The sequence below is a fragment of the Cariama cristata genome, unplaced genomic scaffold (assembly GCF_000690535.1).
Source record: "Cariama cristata isolate BGI_N322 unplaced genomic scaffold, ASM69053v1 scaffold5516, whole genome shotgun sequence".
NCBI lineage: Eukaryota > Metazoa > Chordata > Aves > Cariamiformes > Cariamidae > Cariama > Cariama cristata.
In genome coordinates, this window is record NW_009623711.1 from 101,821 (window position 1) to 112,624 (window position 10,804).

At 36.6% G+C, this 10,804-nt stretch overlaps 2 protein-coding genes across 2 annotated transcripts in view; both read right to left on the reverse strand.

Moving 5' to 3' along the window:
- The window catches only part of CDC73 (cell division cycle 73), a gene marked incomplete at its 5' end in the record, with an annotated part of 102,965 nt that extends 92,168 nt beyond the window's left edge, over positions 1-10,797 (reverse strand). Inside the window, 6 exons of the mRNA XM_009702858.1 lie at positions 3,991-4,207; positions 6,417-6,505; positions 8,449-8,501; positions 8,590-8,652; positions 9,664-9,733; positions 10,711-10,797. Coding sequence (XP_009701160.1) covers positions 3,991-4,207; positions 6,417-6,505; positions 8,449-8,501; positions 8,590-8,652; positions 9,664-9,733; positions 10,711-10,797 — 579 coding nt within the window. The remainder of the gene's footprint in view (positions 1-3,990; positions 4,208-6,416; positions 6,506-8,448; positions 8,502-8,589; positions 8,653-9,663; positions 9,734-10,710) is intronic.
- On the reverse strand, positions 10,237-10,661 carry LOC104163749 (ubiquitin-conjugating enzyme E2 D2-like). The gene is given in 5 exon segments (XM_009702859.1): positions 10,237-10,295; positions 10,298-10,464; positions 10,466-10,487; positions 10,490-10,541; positions 10,653-10,661. Coding segments are annotated over 5 exon segments (309 nt in total).
- Positions 10,798-10,804: the final 7 nt, after the last annotated feature.

Sequence of the window (10,804 nt, forward strand, 5' to 3'; positions counted from 1 at the left end):
GACCTGAAACCTTTGCAAAGCAGTAGCGCAAAACTTAACACTCCAAATACTTATGGTGGCAAATATTCTATGTATGGGTTCAAAACTTTAGCTAGCAGAGAAGATACCCAGTTCTACACACAAAGGTTCTCTCAATAAAGAAGTTACAGAAGTAATATTTTGTTAGTATTTTCCCCTACAATTTGCAGCTTCCAAAGTGTTAATATTAATCCTGACGTATCTTCACCAGGCAGTATTTCGGGTCAAACTGATTTAACATACATAAAAATCTGACAAATTTAACCTGTTCTCCAGAAACAGGTTCCATAGCCAATGGCGTGACTACATTGTCAAGAACTTGGTCTTATCCTTCTAACATGTTGTTAGTAAGCATTATTATGTCTGCTTTATACAAAAAAGACCACCAAAAAAATCCCACCAGTGAGACACTTAAAGCGGCAAGACACCTTCTCCAAATACTAATCTACACATTAAATAACTTTCACTTTTTCTTCTTTAAACTTCTCTCCCTACACCTGTACTGCTTCTCTTCCCCAGCATAGCCAGCTGTATCGAGTCTGAAGATAGTAATTCCCTTACCCTGATTTTTTCGTGTGTGTTTGTGAAGACTGAGAACTGGACTGCATGAAGAGTGAGGACCAACAGAAGAGCTTAATTTCTTAAAGCCTCCAACAACTGTAGCTGTTAAAACAGTGGTAAAGGGATTCAGAAGCAGCTGTAGCATCAAGTACTTTTATTGCTTTTGAAATCTGACTACATTTTCAGTTGGTTAGACTGTCAGTTGACTCACCAAAACAGCTATGTTAAGTTGCATGCCTTTAGCTAAACTTGAAATTAAACTGCTTTAAACAATATATCCTATCAAATAGTTCTAGAATAAAGCTACTATGAGAAGAAAATGAAACGTCTGATTTAACCAATGATAGGAATCTCACAAAAAAAAAAAAAATCAGCAACAAGACAGTCAGGGATCAACGGAACATCTGATCAAAAGAGGGTAAGGGGTTGTACAGATAAAGGATCTGTGTGATGCACTATAGAAAGCTTAAACTATGAATGACAATCAATCAATGATAGTAAATGAATGATAACCTGTCCCAAATCATTAGAGCATTAGGGCTATATTGTCAATGCAAATGGGACAATACAGAGACTTTCAAAGAAGGAACAGTAATTATGAGAGATTGCAGTTACTTTGCAGGATGGGAAAGTATCAAGAAGGGAAGTGATGCAGCGATTAATTCTTTAGCTATCATAAGTAATTGCTTCTTGGAGCAACTGACCAAAAGTAGTCACAAAAGGAAAAGCATCTCTTAATTTAGTCCATAGTTCCTACTTCAGAGGGGTAGCTGCTGAAGAATATTCTACAATAGGAGGATCAATGCACTCAAATTCAACATTCTTGTAAACAAAAAAACCACCACCCTATAGCCAGGAAAAAATCCACCACTATAATTTCAGCAAGGGGAACTACATAACAATGAAGATGCTATCAAAAGATAATTAAAAGCATCATCTAAAAAGGGCAGAATGCAAGTATCATGACAACTTTTAAAGATTTTAAAAAAGAACACTACATCACTAGAGACTTAAAAAGAAAATCCTGGAACAGTTCTATAAACCACAAAAGGCTATCTGAACTGAAAAGCAAACTTCAGAATCAGAAAATGTGTCCAAAAGGAGAAACAGTAAATACTCCAGAAATATAGTTAAGATTATTGCCATCTACGTAGAATTTTGAGGAGCATCTTGTTGAAGGAATCAGTACTTTTTTCAAACACATCAAAAACAGAGGAAATCTGCCAGAAAACTGGTAAGGATGACAGATTATTTTCTGTTTGCTGTGGTGTGATCTTCCTAGTGTTTTCCTTTTGCATCTTAAGCTATCTCTGGCACCTTTGTTTACTACACAGAACACTGGGAATGTTCACACACAGGAGTCTTTCTCTGTGGAGAAAACAGCTTGAGGAGCTGCCTCAGACTGAAGTAATATTTTTGAAAGAAACAACAGAAGTGACATTTTGGGGTATTCACTCTTGTTATCATTCACCCAGGAGTTCTAAAGGAATTCAGATATTAAGAAGTCAGATACTATATGATATGTAAACTACTGTTGAAGTCAATTTTGGTTTTAAACATTCTAGGATTCAAGAGATTGCAGATAAATCTATACTAAGCAGATAGTGAAAGTTTACAATAAAAAGAATTATCAAGCACATTAGTAATTCAAGCATCATACGGAAAAATCGAAACAGCATTTGCAGAGGGGTATCGTGCTCCCTGATCAAAATTCTTCAAATGAACAGACAAGTAGATGAAAAATGATCTGCCTGAGAAAACATATCTGCGATCAAAATTCTTTAAATGAACAGACAAGTAGATAAAAAATGATCTGCCTGAGAAAACATATCTGAGTTTCCTAACACCTTTTGAGAAGGTCTTCACAAAGGTTCTTTAAAAAAAACCCAAACCAACCAAGCCACCCCAAACCAAAACCACCACTGAAAAGCCCTCCCAACCAGCCTACAACCAAACAAAAAACCCTGAACTGTTCTGGGATAAATTACAGCCCTGGCTAACAAGTAATGTTTCCCCACCTACTTACTCTCACTTTTCCTTGTACAAAAACATAAACATTAACATTCGATGATTTCTGTCCATGCTATCAAGAATGCTCCTGCAATCCTGCACAACAGAAATAAAGATTTGCTATTATACCTATTACATTCATCAAGCTAGTCAAAGTAACTGCATGCTGGAGTCCAAGAACAAACTTGATCTCATTTCTTGTCTTTCTCCCCATGTTAGGTTTTGCTTAAAATCACTACCTCATTTCACTATTATTACAAGGATACTAGAGTAAAAAAAATTCAACTTTCCCTAGTATCTTTGCAAGTTTCCCTTGGAAGACATGTCAAGATATGAATGCCATGAATGATTTGCTAAAGGAGGAAAAGCTACCCAGATTCCTTCAGTACAAACATTTCCGATGATTAAAACGTTATAGGCTTTTACCAATTTATCAACTGTTCAGCACTAAGATAGCCACAAATCCCACAGACTCAAAGAAGTAACACTCACTCTGCATGTAGCATGCAGGTACGTCACACATACCTAGTAATTACCCCATAATTCATGAATGAAATTATTCTACCATTAATGCCATAAGACCAGGTTGTGAAAATAAGTGCTATGTAAAATACTGTTAAAAATAAGACAAATGAAAACTGGGACCTCATTTACTGCTAAACATTATTTTCCCGTGACAGTACTGAAAGAAAAAGTGAAGGCAAAGGATGCAATTTGACAATAACCTCAGGGAAACAGACATTTGCAATCTTTTAGAAACTGACTTATGCTTCCTTGAGAAATTTAGTGCCAAGTATCACAGCAATAAAGAAAGTCTAACTGTCCAAAGACAGCAGGCTGTCAGCTGTGCTTGCAACTATATTCTGGATGGCATATAACCAAGTGCAGCTAAAGACATGGATTAACGGAACATGAAGGGACAAAAATACACAGAAAAGCCTCCTCACGCTAACACTTTCCGGTTTTGTTCACTTCAGCATCTTCTTTCTGTACTACTTTGGTGTTTTCCACAGTTTAGCAGCCTTTTGACTTGCAATGTATAGATGTTGCTACTTCTATCAGTTACTCCCCACTTTTGTCCATTTCAAACCCGCAGGTACTTTCATATAGCCCTCCCAATTGTAGGGCTCAAGCCAGCTTTGTTTAAGAGGAATTAAACGATTACTTGGTATCTTTTAAATGGCTGAAGCAAGTATTTTGAGCTATGTTTTAGGCTTACCGTAACAAGGTAAGAACGAACTCTTCTGTCATAGTGCCAACAGCTCTCCAAGCCTACCTTTACCTAGAATGCTAACCATAATCCTCCCCAGTCATCTATAGTTAACAAGCTAGAGATACAGAAAACACAAAATGCAGTTTGTCATTTGGATCATAAAAACAGCTTGGTATCGAGAGCGTTACCTTGCCAGTGCTTTGTAAGATTGTAGTTCTTGTCCTCCATACTCTCTCCCTGCTGACAATATCTCTGGTTACATCCACTTCAGCATCAACAAAACTTCTCTGTTTAAGAGCAGTTATGTCATCATCCAGATCAGTTTTGATAGTAGATCTTTTCTTTGCCATGATTTTTGCTTTGATAGCAGCAATTTTTTCCACTGACATGGCTTCAGACAAGGACCTAAATGAGCAAAAATAACAGAATAGACTGAATAATTGCACAAACGATTCTTCTGAAAGAATTTGTGAATGAGTAACTTCATCCCACTCAAAGTTTACAGCTATGCTACAAATCATAAAATAGTCACATAAACTTGGAAGATTACATGAGCTGGACATTGCTGTTTTGGGCATAACAATCAAACTTCTGACAAAAGACTCCATCCTGGTATTAGCACAAAAACCATCAAAAGATCCTGACCATACCAAGCAGAAGTAAAGACTGCAAACATAAAGCATCAAGACTAACACTTTCATTTACAACATCATCTGAATTTCAGCTCCCCATTATTTTTAGTGGATTACAACTTTGTGTTCAGCCAATCAATCCCTGGCTGCTCTGAGGCTTTCAAACCATTAATCTAAATTTCGGCTGAGGTGTTGTTACTTGGACTTGGCCACTTGGAAGATGTGTTACCTTTTCAAACCATGTAAGCCAAACAAACAACAGATGGTAGTAACTTTGTCCACATTAATCTGTGTTTGAGGTAGCTCAGTTCAGTCCAAGAGTGCAACATCTCTATCTGTTTGCTTTTAATTGTAAACACAGAATTTGGTTGCCAAATGGTGAGCCCTACTGTTTTGCAGGTGAACTGAAAGGGGGGGGGGGGAAATCGAATTACACAATCCTAACTGCACATACCCAATTCAATTTTACATGATTTTTTTTGCAATTACATTGAAAAATTAATACAAGAAGTACTGGTTGTGAAGTATTCTCCTTTCACAACTAAGCTAGTGAAAAGGGAATTTATGTGTTGCTGTCAAAGTAAAAACAGTGACAAGCATGGAGTTCAAACTCACTGCCTGTAAATGTTATTTGCACATTTTTTAAAAGGGCAGACTTTTACATTCAGCATTAAAAAAAACTGTAAATACAGAATACAAAGTAATTATGAATAATACTCAGTAATCCTCACTGCAGCATTGTCTCGCAACTTCAAAACAAAGTTGTGATACACTCAAGCTAGTATCCAAATTATTAGTCTATACAAAAGACTGTGTGTACTTTTTGATTGTTTGATCCTTAGACTTCCTGATTTTAAGTCAGGTATGACAATCAGATTTTTTTTCCTATAGTTTCCTTTTAAGTATACCTATACAAGAGGCAGAGAGGAAGAAGACATTCAAAACATGCTGTATTAATTGTTGTAAAACTCCACTATATTCATTGTTGCAAGGCTAAGCGTTAAATTTTATCCCAGTAAAGGACAGAAGCATTCACAGTATTGTTTATGCTCAAGAGATAAATTTCTCAAGAATGCAGTTGGTCTATCAAGTGCAAAATCCAATGCCAACAAAGCAGTACATTAATTCATACTCACACACCTTAACTGTAGGAAGCACAACGCACATTTTACATTATGGGAGCTGACATACTAAAGAAATTAAGCAACTACCTTTACTTCAAGACTTCTGGACTTGGGTATTTGAAAATGAACTACTAGAGTCTGGTATCCTACTAAGCCCAAGATCCTTACAGTCAACAAGATCTTGCAAGAATTTCATTTCCTCTCTGCTTGGCTTTCGGAAGATAGGGTGTAATGTTCAAAACCAGCTGTCATTCTTTGCAAAATTCTGGACAGATACAACTGAAGAGGAAAGGTGACGGGCAAGTTTTTAAGCACTTGGAACACCGATTACTACTTATGGCAGTCACAGTGCGTTATCCTCTGGTAGCCCACTGCCTTTTCAGTGGTAAGAAGTTCACCTCTGCAGGGAGTCAAATAGAGGTTGTGTTACCCTTTGATCTGTTCTCACAATGTTTTCCTCCTTTTCCATGCAAGACATTCCTCAATACAGGATATTTTTCTTTGAAATAGACCATCAGCTTCCCCTTGCAGTTCTGCTTATTGTATCTGACCACTTAGATAAACACCATTGCAGAAGGAGGCAGAAATGGCAGACTTGCTGGGAGGAAGAGACAACTGTCCACTCACTTCTGAAGACACACCAAATCTCATACCATGACATCTGAACTTCCACTCAAGAACAGGAGTCTGATCAGTAATGAAGTTCTGCCTCCTCAGACATTACTAATGATAGCACCTAAGGGAGGGAGACTCCCACTAAGAGCTGTTGGAGAGAAGTAAAACCGGCTGCTTCGAATAGCATAGGAATTATTATCAGTCCCTTAGTTAAGCATTATCCACAGGAAAAAGTATTCCTACCTGATCTGCTCCGTTTGCACGATACCTTCTTTATGCCCTTCCAACCGAGCTGCCAACCGCTCCTTGTCAAGGCGCACACACTCTTCATCCTAGCAGTAACAGTGATGTTTAACTCTAATGTTTAATTTTACTGTGCATTCTTCTTAAAAAAATAAATACAACTAGAATTAAAGCTATTCAGAATTTATTTTTTTTTTAAATTTGCAAGGACAATCTTTATTCCCAATTATTTTTGACCTGTGCACTACCATTAACTGTACAGCAATTGGAAGTTTCCTTTCAAGAGCCACAAAGTACAATTAGAATAATGAAAATGAAACTACCATTCCCTCATAAAGAGCCTTGCTCAGTCAACAATTGAGAACAACAGAAAAATCGGTCAGAGAACTTAACGTTGGCAAACAATGCACACATTCAGGCAGGACAATACATATACACACATACATATTTAAGGTAAATTTATCAGACACTCAAATTTGCCCAGATACTTAATCAGTGACATTTTTAAAGAAAAGGACAGCTCAGAACTGTTACATCTTGACATATAACTTTCATAAATGGCATTCCTAGTAAATATAAAAAACAAGTCAAGAGTAAGGAAGCCTCTAGTTACTCAAGTCAGGTTTGAAACAGATGTGTAACTTGAGAAAGGAGTAGAGAGATGTAATTTCATGCCATCTTTTCAGCTTCTTAATGCTGGTACCACTCATGTTCAATCTGTCCTATTTCCCCTTAAAACTTTAATCAGCATTAAGCCTGCCTTATTGCTAAAAGGCTGTTTGGAAAGGCTGAAGCACAGCAAAACCAGTCATGTCCATGTATCATGAGAGACCTGGAATCTCTACACCAAGATGATCTCCGAACAACTTAAAACAGATTTTACAGACTCTGACCTGCCAGAGCAGCAAGGAAACAAACAAAGAGAAGATGGCCATAAGCTCATTAGGTTCATATGCAGAATTCTTGATTCTCCAGATTATGATGGTGAAGATTTACAATTTCAAACATACTGGCACCATTACATAGGGTAATGTAGAACAAAAATCTATAGATCACCAATAGGTCATCTCACAGCAATCATGTGCTTATGTATCATTAAGAATGCATAAAGTTTTTATGATTCTTATGCAGGTATACCTAAGCACAACGTTCAAATCCAATTCTTGAATAAGGGAATTTATGTATTTTGATAACTCTTCTTCTAAGAAGAAATCTAAAGCCTCAGTACTCTGAAAATATATACGGCCAGATTTAGAATAACTCACAGAAGAGACAACTGGATGAACATAGATTTGTTTTGGTTTGTTTTTTTTTGTTTGTTTATTTAAAAAAAAAATCAAGAAAAACAGTAAGTCAGTTTTTAAAACCAAGCAGAGTTAAGTAATACAATGTGTGCAATAACTAGACACATTGCTTCTATTCAAGAGGCACTTGTGAAAATACACTCTTAAATTAACTACCTAAGAGACAGCTTCAGAAAACAGTAATTACAGGGACAGTTTCATATACTGCTATAAAGGGACTAAAATAGCAGGCAAAACAAGTAAGTATCCATTTATAGCAATAAGACTGGCATTTAAGTTATAATGCCAACTCATGGATAGCAGATAACAGTAATCAGTCATTAAATAGCACTTTTATTCCAATCCCATAGCTTTTAGCAAACAGGTTATAATGCAACAGGTACTTAGAGATATGTGGTCAAGCTCTCCCTTTCATACTACAACATACATCTAGCAACTAAAATTCCAAGTTTAAACCAGAGGCTTAAATTCTAACTCCTTCCAGTTCAGGTACTTCAAGATATGTGGTCAAGCTCTCCCCTTTCATACCACAACATACATCTAGCAACTAAAATTCCAAGTTTAAACCAGAGGCTTAAATTCTAACTCCTTCCAGTTCATGTTCCCACTAACAGAAGTACTGTGTGCACCCAGAGGACAGGAAGATCAACTGAACTGCTACAAAAACAAATAAATACTGTAATTTACCGCCACCTCTAATTTGTACTGACGACAGTTACTATCATTACCTCTATTCTTGGTTTCTTTGCTTCTGCTAGTATTTCATCTGCTGCTCTTTTAACTACAAGAAAAAAAGGTCATTAAAAATGCAAGATTGTAGTAGACTTTCATAAAATAAACCTCAAAGTTATTTTTTAGTTAAACTGTACCTTGAGTGGACCGTTGAAGACCAATTTCAAGTGGAGCACTTCTGTCTATGCTTGATGAGGTTGCTGTAATCAGATACAACATTTCATTTAAGTACAAAAGATTTGCAAAAGTATTTAAGTATAAAAGGAAGAAGGACAACAGATAAATTGCAACAATGGAAATTCTAACTAGATACTAGGTAGCAAAGGCGGCCAAACACTGGAACTGGAGATATTCAGAACCTGACTGAATGTGAATTTAATCAGGTTGCTCAGGGTCATTTGGCCCTTCTTTGAAAAGGGGATTGAACCAGATGACCACCTGCGGTGCCTTCCAACTAATAAATTAGTCAGTGATTCTATGATCTGTATATACCACATAAAAGAAAGCACAGTCACAAAGGTAATTACTTTATAACCTGGAATCAAGATATGCTAGTTTGTCTAGTTTTTGGAATAAAGACAACCTGCTGGTCCCTTTAAAATATATATATAAAAAATTGTTTACTGCTCATATTACAGAAATAACCTCCTACTCCAGTATACTTAGAATTCTAAGATCACCTACAAAACTGAGCAACTTACAAAAGTAAGCCACTTTTAACTTTCCATCAGAGAAACTTCTTTTCTCTGACTACTGTTAACAAAAATTTTAAGAGGATGGAATACTAGGCAAATCTGCCAGACTGACAAAGCAGTGATTTGATAAATTTTACTATACTGAAGATTTTATCCCACACACTTACTGCATCAACAACAATGCACTACCAAAAATTTCCTACAGTCTAGAGAAAGAAAAAATATAAATGCTAAGATATAACCATTGACAAAAGGATGCTAACAATAATAAAAAAGTAGTCCACTTCTAAACACACACATAAGAATGCAGCTCTTATCTAAGCACCACGAAAATAGTTAAGTTCAGAACAAAATTTAAAAAATAAATCTTAACTTCGTTTGGGAAGTCTGAACATATTGAGTTAAGCTGCAAACTGACCATCATTAACCATCCTTCCCCTCCTACATCTCACTTGTGCCATAAATATGAAGCAGTAAAGCACACTATGTGTCTAAGTTAAAGAAAACATCACTCACATGTTTCCCCATTTAGGTATGCAAGCAAGTCTTTCCTATCAGGTCTTCTTACCACAGGAATGTTTTCAGTCTGAAAAGACAGCAGACTTGACATTAAACTGTTACCCCCTCAGAAAGTTTCTTGCTGAGGATTTTTCACTTTTATTGAAAACTACCAATTCACACAAAGACAGGAACACATCCTGCCTACCAAGAAAGCATAGCTATCAAGCTTAAATATGCAATTACTTTCTAGAGGATGTTCAACTACACAAAATGAAACATTGTCTGCTATAAAACTTGAAGACTGGATAGCCTTCTTCCTCCCCCACTTCAAACTTGCAAATAAGAACTAGCTTTTAACACATACACACTTTCCTGCCAGGAGTCAATGTTGGTACACAGAAATTGAGTATTTAAATTCTGTGCTTCCAAGTATGTACAACACGCAACACTGCTGTATCAGGTAACCGCATGGCACAGGGGAAGATGAAACATGGGCTCACAGAAAGCAATCAAATGGAAATCAAAAGGACTTTATCTTTCAGAGTTCCTCTATCGTTATTGGATAAGCTCTGCAAATCATTTCTTTAATTAGCTTGCATACTTCTGAGTCCACTCCAAAGCTATTCCGCTGTACTTTTCTCTGTTTGGTAAATTCTTGCAATCTCAGGCACTAAAGGATCATCTAGATTGGGATTGCACAACAGAGAACAGATGGACAAAAGTACTTCTGAAATAGTGCTGGAGACAACTGTAACCATTTCAAGAGAAATGCTGTTACTGTTAATATTTAGGTTACAGACTCTCGTAAATGCAACTTGGTGGTTTGAAAGGATAATCAAGAAGTGAATTATCAAGAAAAATACTCCACTTTGACAGGGACTGTCATTTGATCCCTAGGTAGAGGTGTTCCTTTTTAAAAACACACACACTTCGTTGCATATCTTTTTCCTTTTCCCCAGCCAAATTCATACACTTAAATGCTACTATCGTTCCCTGAAAATAACAATGCACATATTACTTATCACAAACAAGACAAAATAAAATTTTATATGGTCTACTTACTGCAGCACGGCGGACATAAACAGGATGTGAAAGGTGCACATTATTGAGCAGGAACAAGATAGAATCCAAAGTGTAGTATTCTCTGGGTTGGCCC